The sequence below is a fragment of the Ixodes scapularis genome, unplaced genomic scaffold, assembly GCF_016920785.2.
Source record: "Ixodes scapularis isolate PalLabHiFi unplaced genomic scaffold, ASM1692078v2 PGA_scaffold9__187_contigs__length_104089568, whole genome shotgun sequence".
Lineage (NCBI taxonomy): Eukaryota > Metazoa > Arthropoda > Arachnida > Ixodida > Ixodidae > Ixodes > Ixodes scapularis.
The window spans coordinates 25,236,788-25,250,845 of NW_024609884.1; the positions used below are offsets into that span (position 1 = coordinate 25,236,788).

At 49.5% G+C, this 14,058-nt stretch overlaps 1 protein-coding gene across 1 annotated transcript; it reads left to right on the forward strand.

Annotated features, from left to right (window-relative positions):
• Window positions 1–176: 176 nt before the first annotated feature.
• Window positions 177–7,109, forward strand: LOC8043958. The gene is made up of 6 exons (XM_040208637.1): window positions 177–356; window positions 696–857; window positions 1,914–2,121; window positions 3,009–3,226; window positions 3,800–4,086; window positions 6,851–7,109. The coding sequence occupies exons 1-6, from the start codon at window positions 177–179 to the stop codon at window positions 7,107–7,109; spliced, it is 1,314 nt and encodes a 437-aa protein (XP_040064571.1).
• The last annotated feature ends 6,949 nt before the right edge of the window (window positions 7,110–14,058 follow it).

Below are 14,058 nucleotides of genomic sequence, written 5' to 3' on the forward strand. Positions count from 1 at the left end.
CTTAAAGGCCTTCTTTGATATAATTGTATCGTTGATACACTAACCTTTTATTACGATATTTAGCAGATAGCAAAATTAAAATGCGGGATAAGTTTCCTAGTGATTGTTTGCTATTCCAGATACACGACTCACCTTCCACCAGACAATGTTTGGGGCGGTCGAAACACAGACGGTGAATGGGCAGGTCAACTGGGCATGATCGCACGAAATGCAAGTATATCTCTAAACTGCATAAACGTACAAAGTATGTACAAAACATACTCTATGAAGGATATTATTACGACCACGCTCCCAACTATGGAAGTTATTACTTTTATTGTTTTAAATATAAAAATGTCCCGCCACCCTACAAGATGGTGAGTTCACTGCAGCGATCACTATGTCCCTGTCTCACATTCTCGCTCATATACTCGCTCGCAAATTCACTCACTCACACGCTCTATCTTACTGACTCAATTTCTCACTCACCCACTCTTACGCTGACACACTTTCACACTCCTTCCCTCCCGCACGCACTCACTCACGCACTCAGGCATGCACGCCCTCACGCTCGCACACACTCACGCACGCACGCACGCATACGCAAGGACGGTCTAAAAACACGGGGACGAGAGAAGGGAGCCCGGACCGCGGCTTGCAGCCTTCCCAACCTCGGGTACTTCAGCACGGCTGAAACTCTCTCCTCCAACGTGAAGGAAGCGGACCTGGCCATCGGTCCGGTGACGCCGACCGAAGACCGCTTCTCCGTGGCCGAGCCGCTTCCGCACTACTTTGAAACGACGGCCGGTCACGCGGCCGGAAGGCTCGTGAGCTTCAGGACCAACGTCTCGGGACACATCGGAGGCTTTGATACTCAGGTGAGCGAAGTACGCGCGCGCGGTGGCTGCGGGCTGTCGGCACACAAGAAGCTAGAGTCGTTCTTATGAACAGTCAACTAAACACCTGTTTCAAAACCCGATCAAACAACATCGGCGGTCGCCATTTCTTGGGCACGAAGTGTGCGATCCGAGTCTTACTTAGAGTACGTGCGTGCCCTAATAAAGGCAGACTCCGATAATGAGCGCAGCAACCACTAGATGGGGCGCTCCTTTGAAAAGGATCTATTGATTTGGCCATATTGTTTCATAACAGTGCGTTTTTTTTTCCCCGTTTCTTAAGGAATGGGATGTTTTTTAACGGAACTCCCAGAGATTTGCCCGTTTGTGCATAAGTCTCAATCCGTGCATTTCCCCACTTAATATAGCGAGAAAGTTGACGTCAATTGATACCATGGCGTCACATGACGTCAATTCACGTGACAACTTGAAATCGTGATGGCACTTCGCGTGAGCACGTCACTTGACGTCATGGTGGCACGTGACACCGTGATGGCCCGTCACGTGATTACGTCGCGAGACGTCATGTTATCCTGTGACACCATGACTTGACGTCACGTGTTTCTAGCGTCATGTTACGAGACCTTGTCTGTGACAAACTATACTCGTGTAGCGGAAAGTCTTCATTCGGGACAGTCAGCGAGGCGGTAAATAATTGGGTGTTTTCGCCAGACTGCGCTTCCCCCTCCGGTAAGCCCTCCGCAACGAAGAAGGCACTACTGCACCTGCGCGCCGATGGCCTTGGCTGTAGAGTTCCCGGTATCGTAGCGGGTTGCGGGGAGCGTTGTGGGACAGCGAAAACGATCTACGAGAACTCTCTATTGCTTCCCGTCACTGCCTAAAAAAAAAAAAAAAAAAAAAAAACGCTGATGTTGTGTTAGTTTTAAGCCTTTGACATAAAAACCTTTTGTGTATTTTAGGTAGAATACATTACAAAGGCGTGAAAGAATGGATTAGTCAATAGCAACATAGTGCTGAAGGATGATGCACATGCTGTTGCGCGGATAAGCTAAATGTGTACTACCTTCACCACCGCAGATCTGGCTGATCATTGCGGCTCTAGTGGTCTTCCTCAGTTGCGGGCTGTCACTGCGCGGTCAACCGAAAAATTTCACAGCTTTCAAGGGCCGCCTTTACGACCGCATTTTCGAGATGCTGGGAAACCTGGTCCTCGAAGGTATCCAACGATTTAAAAACCTAATAAGCAATTTAGTTAGATTCTATGTGAGCTACTACCTCGTAAAAGGTTGGCTTCCGCACAATAGTTACGACGCGGTATAAAATGAGCTTACTTACTCAATCGCGACACAAAAAACAGAACCCAACCGTAAATCTTTTTTCTCACAATGGCGTCCTGTAAAGTATGAATTAAGCACATTTTTTCTCGGTTACAACCCAGTTTTGTAAGGTTAGACTGTCTTTGGTGAGAACCGCTTGTGTGCTTGATTTTCTTTTTGGTCTCGTTGATTTGTTTAGGTATTCAATTTGCCAAATTTTATTTTAATTCTTTCTGAAAATAAATTCGAGCAGAATTTCTATATCATATCATTCATAACATTCATTAGTGGTGTTAGCATCTTGAATTAAAATTATTCATCTGCAAACCCCAATAACGGCTTATAGCCTTGTGGCTGAACTGGATTTATTGCCACTCAGTACCTTTAATCACAAAACTGGTTCGTCCAGAAACATTCCATCTTTTAACAAATGGGCCCGAAAATTTACAGAATCCTTTTCCCCACAAAAATTAACTGCGCATCACCGAACGCTCATTCTCCTCCCATCTGAAACTTCGGTATGTTTCGCACAGCTAGCGCTACATTTGGGTGTAATATGAGCGTTCAGCGATTCGTAATTTATTTTCGCAATAAAAAAAAAATTGAGGGGGGGGGGGGCACGCTATAGGATGTTGAGAACGTTGCTATGCTGTGCACTCTTGCCTAAGCTACATGAAAGATTCGAAGTTAATAACTAAAATAAGGGGTGACGAATACTCATGCAAAGTGGCATTTGTTTTATATATTGTTCATTTCCCAGTTTCGCGGTTCCAGAAGCCAGCCCGTGCAGCGCGTGCAAGCACACTTGCAGTACGCTTCTTGGTACCTGGGCAATTTAGCGAAAGACTTGTTGCAGCTTCTCCGAGGACCACAATGGACCCCCACATCCGGATTGTGATTGCCTTCTGGTGGCTGATGCTCATCGTGCTGATGAACACCTTCACGGGCCACATGAAGGCCAGCATGACGGTGCAAGAAGAACTGCCCAGACTGGACAGTGTGCAGGACGTCGTGGATCACCCAGATGTGACTCCTGTTATCATCAGGGGTAGCACATTCGAGGAGGTCTTCCAAGTAAGTGTCCAAGCAGAAAACGAGCCTGTCAGTTCCTCGGTTGATTACGGGGAGTCCTGTAGCTTGTAACGCACAGTGAATACGATGTCTCCAGAGACATCTGCAGGCTGAGACGATTCGGCCAGTGGGCGAGGCTTACATCACGCTAAATCCAGCCGTCTTCGCGTTGATGGTCCGAGATTTAGCGAAATCCGGAATGATTTCTTCCCTGCCAGGGTTCTTAGTCATGGATCCCGGAGACATCGTAAGCGTTTACACTCTTCCATCGTAAACGCTTGTAGTACGTGACATCTCCAGAGCCAGTGCGGGCGTGTCTTGCCGACCGGTCGTTGGCATAGTCACCTAACCCCAGTCGCACAGCCCATACATCATACAAAACACACGATGTTCACTGAAGACATAACGACAGAAGTGTCAGCGAACTCTCTTCAAGCGTGTTCGAAGCGCTTCATAAATGTGTAAGCTTCGAATATGCTCGCAGACGGTTTCGAACGTGTCTACAGAGTGTCTTTTTGCACGACGCATTATCAGTGTGACCGCGGCTTAAACGAAGCATCGCCTGCGCATCTGCAGGAATCGACGAGAAGAGACCACCAGCTGCTCCTGAAACGGGCCCGACAAGCGCAGAGTGTCCTCCCTCCCCGCCAGATCTTCACCAAGTCCGTGTTCGACGACGTCCTTGCCGGCCGGAAGGTCATCTTCCTGGACACGATGCTGTTCCACTACTGGGTCGGCAGATTCTACGAGCGCCTGCCCCATGGGGAGTTCTACCTGGCCAGGGAAGCTGTCCTGTACCCGGCCATGTGCATGTGGCTCAACCGAAACGTGGATCCTCAACTTGCGAGAGTGATCCACATTCGGTATGCTCATTTGAATCTATTCGATGCACGCGGGTAACTTACGCGTAACATTGCTAATGCACACCACGAGCGATAGTGTGCAAACACTGCCTGAGGCGTGTGTTCTTCCTCGTATGACGCTCCCGGTCACATGGGTCATACAAAGTCCGTCTGTAGACGTGTGTTCCAAGCATGCATGAAGCAATCGTGCTTCGATCGAATGTGCTCAAGGCGTGTCCGCAAATAATTCTGTCATCGTGTCTGCAGACAGACGCCGTGTCTTTTGTATGATGTACGGGCAGTGTGAGGGCGCGGTAAAGCCGGGGTCACGCTGTTCATACATCATACAAAAGACAGTCTGCAAACACCAGTCACTTCAATATCCGTGGTTCTAATGCCGAATGTCAAGTTTTCTCCTTGAGCTCATTGCCATCCAGCATTTGAAGCACGGATCTCGCGGTGACTAGGTTCGAATCTGTATGCAGACTATCTTTGTCTGAGCAGTGTGACCCCAGCTTAAGGTTCGCTCGGCGTCACGTTCTTCCATGGTCTTCATTTGTTCGATGCGATAACGTGACTAACTGTCGACCAGCTTACCGTTTGTTTTCCTTTGTTAGGTGCTCTTCGGTTAAAGGTGTAAATAGTCCCAGGCTCCGCAAGGGAAAAAAATATTAATTCAACTGAATATTTGAAGGATTAAGATCATATTGTTTTCATGATCACCGAAAATATATCAATATTTTTCTTTTCGTCATTAGTGTGCAAGGTAACGGCTCTAGAGGTCTGCACGGGCCGATATTTAGGAGCCCGGCTTAGCCCGCCCCGCTTTCTCTTATGCCCGGGCCCGCCCGCAGCCTGCTAGCCATTTATGACAGCCGGCCCGGCCCGTCCCGGCCCGAAGCTAATTTTCACGTGCCCGCTGAGTCCCGCTCTATTTTCGCCCAGTATGAATAGCTCACAAACTTCGCGGCGTGGCAGCTCGCCACTGTTTCAGATGTTGACTACGGTGCTTTCTACTCACTAAAACAAGCATCTTCATTTTTTGTTGCTATTATTAGTCGGATAAATCTGCAAAACTAAACAGCTCTTTAAAAAGAAAAAGAAAAAAAGTCACTTTTATTGTTGTTGGTGTTGTGCTTTTTTTTTTTTTTGTGAGTGCAAGCACGGGTATCGAGAAGGTCTGACAAATAAAAATGGCAAGCAACAGTAAACAGCACCATGTGCCAAAGTTGCAAAAGAATGGAAACCTCACGACGGGTTTGGACAAAAGACGGACACCCACTCCCGTTGTGTAGAAAAACCGGAAAGAAAAAGAAATATAAAGAAATATTTCTGTCTCTTGTGGTGGTCTGTGTGAAATTGTTTAGGAAAAACACTCTTGAGAGGAACCTCTTCACCCGTGTTGTAGAGGCACGCAGCACACTCGTACGTACATATGCTGTACGCCCCCGAGGGTACGCATTGTGTAGGCGCTTATATGTGCATGTTGAGGCGGAGAAGCGACTGTACGGCAGTGACGCCGCAGGCGACGAAAATGAACGCCGCGGCGCTGGTATTCTCGCAGAGCATTCGGTGCACAGACACCTAGCTGTAAAAACACACATACACACATTCTTTCAACATTTGTACCTCGTCCGCTGTGGTCCCTCCCGCAACCCCCCGAACAAGCTTTCATAAACATTGGTGCTAAAAGAAATGATAATAATAATTAAAGAGGGGGAAAAAGTGACGGCTGACCTGTCCCGCTTCGACCCACCTTGTATATAACTTAAATCCAAGGCTCGTGCCCGGCCCGGGACCTTCATGAATATAGCCGTGAAGCCCGAGCTCCGCCCGCGGGCTGGCCGGTACCCGTGCAGAACTCTAAGTTAGACTACTGTTTCATCCGCTAGAGGGCGTTCAACACCCGATGGTTTGGACAGCGCACTAGGAAATTAAGAGGAAAGTTTTTGGGCTATAGCGAAGATACGGAAGAGCAAGTCTCAGTTAAGAAGAAAGTTAAGGCCACAGAAAGAGATCGGTGGCTAGAGGGAATGCAGACAAAGACGGCTCTGGAAAGCTATAGATTAAACAAAAGAGTTATTGCCAAAGAAAGCATTTATGACAATTCTAGGGAAAGCTCATTGCTGTTTGAGGCGAGGACGGGTGTTCTGCGAACCAGAACATACAGAGTGAAGTACCAGGAAATTGATACAGTGTGCACTGCTTGTGGAGAGGAGGACGAGACGGCTGAGCACTTGATACTCTACTGTAAAGGGCTTCACCCTATGCCTACCGAAGACAGCATAGATTTAATAAAGTCATTGGGTTTTAGAGACAGCGAAGGGAGAGTGGATTTCAAGACTGTAGAGATTACCAAGCAAAGATTAAGTGAATGGTGGCAGAAATCAAGAGAAAACTAGGTATTTTCTTATTCACTGATGGCAAGGGGGTTTCATAGCCTCACTTTATTTGCACTGCCGAGTGAATATAGATTTCACATTTAAATATTCTAATTTTAAATGGTAAAACAAAATGGCTAGGTGGCGTAAGCTACCGCCCGATCCAAAGGGCTCAGCCGTATTCATCCATCCATCCATCCTTTGGGTAGGTGGCGCAAGCCGCAGCCCTACTGAAAGGGTTCAGACCCATTCATCCTTTCAAAGCTGCTGAATTATCAGTATCACTCTCGATTTAAATAGGGTGCGCCACACATACATACATATACATACGTCCATTGAAGAGTATTTAGCACATCCCGCATGTTTCGCACTTCGCTCACAGTTCGTACTCCGTCTTTAACCAGGACTCGCTGGATCGCGGAATCCGGCCTCGCCCAAAGGTGGAAGTACCTGCTCGTCGAGAGAAGTCAGCGCAAGTCAGGCGGCCTGAGCGATTCGCAGGGGCAGCCGTTGTCGATGGCTTCGTCACTACAGCTGCAAGATATCGCTGCCGTGATGCAGCTGCTGGTAGCGGGACTCTGCGTGGCCCTGATCACTTTCCTTGCGGAACTCGTCGTCTCATCCCGCTGTTCGCCTTGTAGCCCTGGGGTACCTGGACGCTGATCAATACTCCAATTATCTTTTCTTTTTTTTATATATAACTTTAAAGGCCTGAAATGATTTTAAATCCGGGGCACCTGGACACTGATCAATACTCTAGATTCCCATTATTTTCTTTTTGTTTAATTTTAAAAGCCTGAAATGCTTTTGAACCGGGGGTACTTGGACGCTGATCAATAATCTAGAATCCCATTATTTGCTGATCAATACTCTAGATTCCCATTATTTTCTTTTATTTTCTTTATTTTAAATGCATGGAATGCTTTTGAACCGAACTCTGCAATTCTAAAATTGTGTCTCTCCGTTCGTCCGTCCGTTCTTGCGTTTCCCGCTAAATTTAACGGGAAAATTAACGTCCCGTGACCTATTCACCAATTCAGTGTTCTCGCTTAATTTGGCGTGAAAATTGAATCCACGTCACTTTTTTTATCAAGTCAGTTTCCCGGTTAAATTCAGCGGATAAATTAGAAAAATATAGGTTCCTCACTTCCCGATATGTGTGCTTAATGTATTCTAACCAAATATAAATAATCGCTCCTCAAATGCTGTATTTCATGCAGTATAGAACTTTGCAGATAAAGGTCGCTGTCAATTCTCTTGTTTAAACTCGGCCTAAACGGATGAACTGATTCAAAGCCTGCTCTGAAAGTCATACGACCGTTCGGTTTTCCTCGTAACCGCCTTTAAAAAAAAAAAATTGACAGCTTTCAGCCGCTTCAAAACGCCTTTTAGCGTCCCAGAAATTGGAAAAGCTTGCGGTTGCCTTCGCGGAAACGACTTCTAACGAAGACGGCGAAAATTTCGCTACAGGACGACGGGCTATTCATAATTGTTTTAAAGCAGCCAAAGCGTGATCGAACAAAGTTCCTTACTCAGCAACTGTTGCCGAAGCTGCTGCGCAGTTTGTCCCTGAAATGCGATATCATTTTGCACCGTCTAGTACTGCGTAAGCGTTTCTTTATTAAACTGATTAGGTCGTGCTGTGGAATTCGTAGGGATATTTTTCGTCCATATCTATGAACACTTCAGTCACATTTAAAACCGACTTCCACACTTCTCTGAGCAAACTTCCCACGGACGGGCCTCCGGATACCAACCAACGACTTTTGTTGTGGCGTTACTGCAATTCAAATGTTTCTCTCTTACTGTTACGTATATAAAATAATATGTTCATAATTCATAAACATATTAGGAACCATTACTTGCCGTTCAGAAGCTAATATATGATATCACAATTGTTGGGCGCATTACCTCCTGTATGCCTAATTGAAGTAGGCGTATAACAGAGGCGTGCCGCCTGCTTCGTTGGCACCTTCCCCATATACACCAACACAGCATTTACAAACCAGCCGGCGTTTGCCCACACCAGGTTTGGGCACTGCGCACGCGCAGAAACCAGATTCACGTGAGGCTAATTAAGCAACTGCGCATGCGCTATGCCGACAGCAGCGCTACCGCAGTGGCGTGACGTCAGAGGACTGAGTTGGTTTATAAGGCGTGACGTCAGAATACTGAGTTGCCCATTCCAGTGACACGTGCGGTAGAACTAAGCTACGCACTCGCAGGACCGATTGACCGCCTCACTTACATCACCTGACATTGCTCTCTGCCCGTTGGTGCCAGTGCGTGGTCACGTGGCTATAAAGGTCGACGTATGACTGTTCAAACAAGCACGTAGCTTCCACCGCACTATCAGCTTAGGGGTGGACGGAGTATAGTCTAAACTGAACAGTGCTTGCACTGCACAAGCGCACGTGCCTGGCAGGGACGCTGAAAGCCCGGAGCTCGCGCTTGTAGCTTCTGCTATTGGCGACGTGAGCGATCGAAAGCGTCGCTGTGGTCGACCCACCACAATTGGCCGAATGCTGACTATGACGTCAGCAAAGGATTTCTCATCGACGGAAATAAGAGGAATGTAAGAACTTCTATTTCGAGGGTGTTGGCAGTGTTGCTTTGAGAGCGCTATGATTTGAGGCTTCCAACTGCTCATTACAAACACCTTTGAACTTGTTGTTCACAAGGTAGTGACGTCACGAAAGGTAAACAAACGAGGGCGCCACCGAAACATCTCGCCGCTAATACCATATCCTCCTATATACTGATAAAGCCTGGCAGATCACCACGAGAAGCGGCCGCCAAAATGGAAAAGGTGGAGCGGCAGACAACGGATGAGAGGAGAGCCACGTGACTGGCGCCCCGCTGCGGCGAGACGCCGAAACACTTCTCCCGAGCGAACAAGTGTGTTTCGGGTCCTCACCGCTACAAAAGCTGTGCGCTGACGTCCAGGTTCCCCTAGAGTGCCTTCATACACACGCGCGCTTTTGCTTGAGTGGTGACATCTCAGCCATTTTTCCGCCCAATTGTTTTTTGTATGCATTTTGAAGTGCGCGCAATCTGGTGTCACTCAGCTCGGGCGCGCAGCTTTGGCTAATGCATAGACGCCATTTCACCGCCCAAGTCACGCACCGAGTGCGCGAGAGCGTCACGCGCTGGCACATTCGGGGCAACAATGGATGTCTTCACCCTGAGACAGACAGACATGTAGGCACCCTAGGTTCCCCGAGAAAGTGCTCTTTGAAGCTCTGTGCTACCAGATCCTCGTGCTCCAAATTTGCGACCGGGCACTCTATGGCTCCGTCGTCGAACTGACAGGCTTTGTGAGTATAGAGGAGGCTATGGCTATACACATTTCCATAAAAGCTTAGAAGGGCGCGTTGATTGGTGTGTTCGTGTGTTATGCAAGTGCACTTCCTGGCTTGCCGCAATTGCGAGCGAGCGCTGGCTGGACTGTGATTCAGCGCGTGTGGAGTGTGATTGTTGTAAACAGTACAAACGTCTATAGGTTCCATCACCACGGCGAGGTGATGGTGGTGGTATGCCTTTAAAGGGTACGGAAAGGAAGTGACGTGAACCCGAGCTCCCTACCCCTCGCTTCAAAGTCGGACAGAGAGAAGCGCAATGCGTATCGCGCTCGTGACGTCAACAGTTCATGCACGGTCAAGGGTACTGTTGTTGCGAGCCTAGCTGCTTGGTGGCGTCAACGCGTGGCAATCTCGCCTAGAAGTCAACGTTACTAGAACCACACAGTTGGGAAACTGCCATAGAGTCTGCTCTGAAAAAGTGGCACCTATCCGTACTCGAGAACCGAGCTAATATAAAGTCCCTCGATAAAATTCATGTTTTCAAGTAGCGTCAACCATTGTTGTGGAAACGCGCAAGACACGTGCCATGAGCGGGTGCTCCGCCGCCATTCGCTTCCAAAGGCCGCTCATTTCAGTGCTGCGCCGCCATTTGCTTCCAAGGGGAGACTCGAGACGCGGGCCTTGTGCAGTGGCGCATTTGACGATACTTGCAAGACAGACGCAAACACATCGAGGTATCGAACCCGTACCCGCTACGTGTGAAGCGGACGTCTTTCCACTGAGCTACTGAAGGAACTCTTTCGATCGTAGTAATGCATCCGGTCGACTGTATAGGGCCGCCCACACTAGCGAGAAAACGCGCGTGGCACGCCGATCGCGGCAAGTAACAAAATGTCGCCGAAGCACAGTCAGCGCCACGAGCGCGTGCAGAGACACGCCCTTTATCTTCCCGCTTAACCGATTTATCGGCGCGCCGGGCGCGTTTTCTCGCTAGTGTGGGCGGCCCTTATGTCGGAAAGTTTGCCGCCGCTTTCCCTCCAGTACATGTACTCCCGGCTTGAAGTCGGGCAGCACCACGCATTGGCCACATTCGCACAATGTAAAGAAGTCGCACGCGTTCGTATTTAACTCGATGTACGCCCTTCGTGCTTGACGTTTGAACGAGCGATGTCTTCAGCCACGAGAAGGGTCGACGGCTCGGCGACGTCTTCGTGCAATCGGCTTGCTGGTCGGGCGTGTCGTACGGGATGAATATAATTCTTTTGATCGTTCCAAAATTTCTCTTTCGAACGAAGACAGAATTCGCTGGTACCGTGAACAGGTTATAAAGTAGAGGTCCCACGCCCGTCGTACGCTGCCACCCGCGAATCCCAGGAAACGCGAAACGACGCCATGTTGAGAGTTATGCAGTGAACGCACAGAATGCTTACGGTTGTCTGTGCAACTTTTTTTTTTTTTTAATCAACGTATTTGCAGCTTTTTGGAAGCCACAAAAAAAATGGGTTTAATTTTTTTTTTTATTTTTAGTATTGACTATGTGCCTTCAATGACCCACGACTTTGATTAAATTTAGTGGTTGCGTCGAAACCTTAGAAAACTGCCTGTGAGCACGGAAAAAAGAATGAGCGTGACTCAAACCGGCCAGTTCTTGATCGGCGGTTTTCGAGTGGAAAAAAAAAAAGAATTTCGAGCCGCAAATTCTGTTTTGGGTAGTCGGGCTCTCATATGTCACGTGCAACTAAAAACCTCGGCGAGCATAAATACCCTGTTACTGTCCCTTTAACCCCGAAACATGTACGGTGGAAGGGGTTTCAGGGTAAGAAAAATTTATTTGACACCATTGCGAGTTTTTACAATGTTACAAGGTCACATGTGATGCATGCTCTACACAAAACAATGTTTACTCGACGCAATGATCACTCCGGCCTTCGCAGCCGGCGAGGCGGAACCAGAGTGCCCGTATTACAACATGTCCAAGGGCAGGCAAATCAAATGCACCTGGCCGTTGAGCACCGTCAGGTAGCGGCACGACCAGCGCCGCAGGAACTCGCACTTCCCAAGGAGGAACAGCTCACACTCCAAAAAAGTGACCAGCTCCTGTCGCAGACTCCATAAAAGCGGCCACATCGCCCGTTGGTAACGCTGCCGCACTTTCGAGGAGCAACGGTTGCGCCACAGGACCCACTCGGCCTGCGCGATTACAAGGAAAGCGAAATTCCCTCGCGGCCGACGACCCTGACTGACATAAGGGCGCACACAAGCGTCAGGAAAGGCATGCGCCACAAGGCGCCAGAAAATCTGTGCCACCATACACTGCGCCGTTACGTGGACGTTTGTCTCCACTGCGCTGCAGTTGGACCAAACCCCAATGGAAAAGGCGGTCCTTGGTTGGTAAGACTCCCCAACCTTTCTTCCAGTGGAAGTCACACACTTCTCCAGGCAGGTTACCGTGGTAGAGGGGTGGTCATATATGTACGACAGCCCAAGCCCCGGCGCTGGCGCCGGAAACTGCGGCGAATAGAGGATCTCAACAAGACGAGACACCGGAGCCTCAACAGTGTCTTCTTTTGATACATGGGCGCGGAGCTGCCGGAAAGTCTCAATAGCAACTCCGTAGAAAGGCGGAACCGTTTCCAAACGGGCGCCCATGAGGGGCGGTTGCGAGGGTTCCAGGTCACTATACAATGTCCCGAGAAAATACACCGCCAGCGGACGGGCCGGGTTGTCCGTGTCATCGAGGATAGTCAAAGGGTCTTGAGAGCTAAAGTGGACGCTGTCAGCTTGATACAAGGAAAGCTCCAGCCACCGCGCTCTCGAGGGAGGCTGAGCGCGGGGCGAGCCGCCAGAGCAGTCTTGCCTGCCCAAATAAAGGACACGAGAGAAGAGCGCACCCGGCGTACAAACGGAGAGGGCGGTGAAGCTACGCGCGCGACATACCAGAGTCGACCGCAAATCACTGACTGTGCCAAGTAACGCCGTACGGCCATTGGGAAGGCATATCCCCCGGCCTCTTCTACGCACGATCGAGTTTATGTCACACGCAAGCGCCGACCACGTCTCGCGTGCCACGCCGTCTCTATCAAAGGTCACCCCCAAAATGTTGACAGTTGTGTCCACGGGGAGCGGCAAGGGATCGGGCGGGGGATCGCCAATGCATACAATCTTGGACTTGGTGGAGTTTAGCTCTGCACCAGACAAAGCCGCATAGGTCGTGAAAACCTGAAGCGCTTCTGCAGAACACTGTCGCCATCACGGGCGAAGAGCGTCACATCGTCGGCGTACGCAGCCGCCTTGACCTGACCCGTTCCTGGGAGCTGTAGGCCACGAACGTTTGAGGCTCTCAAGTCCAAGAAGGAAAGGTTACAAACTGAGCATAAACAGGAGTGGGGATTGAGGGCACCCCTGACAAACGCCCCGGGTGACCGGGAAGCGTGCGGCCGGGATTCCATCGACAAACAAGTTGCTTTGCATACCGTTGTAGAGAAATGCTCTTCGGAGGTAATCCAAAGGCAGCCAGCACCCTGAACAGATATTTGTGTTCTACGCGATCCAAGGCCTTGGCCTGATCAAGGGATACTAGCAAACCGCCTGCCTCTCGGGATCGCGTGTACTCCACGAGGTCCCGCGTAAGAGCAACCAGGGAATGGATGGTGCGAGCTGGAACCGAGCATGTCTAACGCAGATTAATCAGTTCTGGGATTACGGTCTGCATCTGCAACGACAAAACAGTGGTCAGAAGTTTGTAGTCCAAGTTCAACAACGTAATTGGGCGCCAAGCACCCGGGTCACAAGGGCGTCCCCCCTCCTTGGGGAGAAGGACTATACGACCAAGCCGGAAGGATGCCGGAAGGCACTGTTCCCTAAAGAAAACTCGTAAAACGCCGCCAAAATGTCGCAAAGAACAGGCCAAAAGGTTTTATAAAATTTTGTTGGGAGTCCGTCCGGCCCGGGCGACGAGCATGATTTCATCCGAGAAAGGGCGTGTTGAAGCTCCGCCGGGCTAGGAGCCTGTTCCAAGGTCGAACCAAAATCGTAGGGAACTGTTGGAAGCCCACAAAGAAATGGGTGGTCGAGCAGTTCTGGGCGACTAGCCTCATCTTCTGCCTGCGCGAGAGCCCTAAAGTAAAACGCGAAGGTTGGAAGGTGGACTACACCCGGCCGCTGAGCCCGCCGGGTGTATCGCAGGACTTATTGGGTCGCTGGACAACGGTTCACCCAAGAAACCGTGGAGGCCGTTGTATCTGCGGAGCAGGCACTGGTAGCGTTGCTGAAGTTGTGCCAAGTACGTTTGCATAAGATAGGTGGCAGCA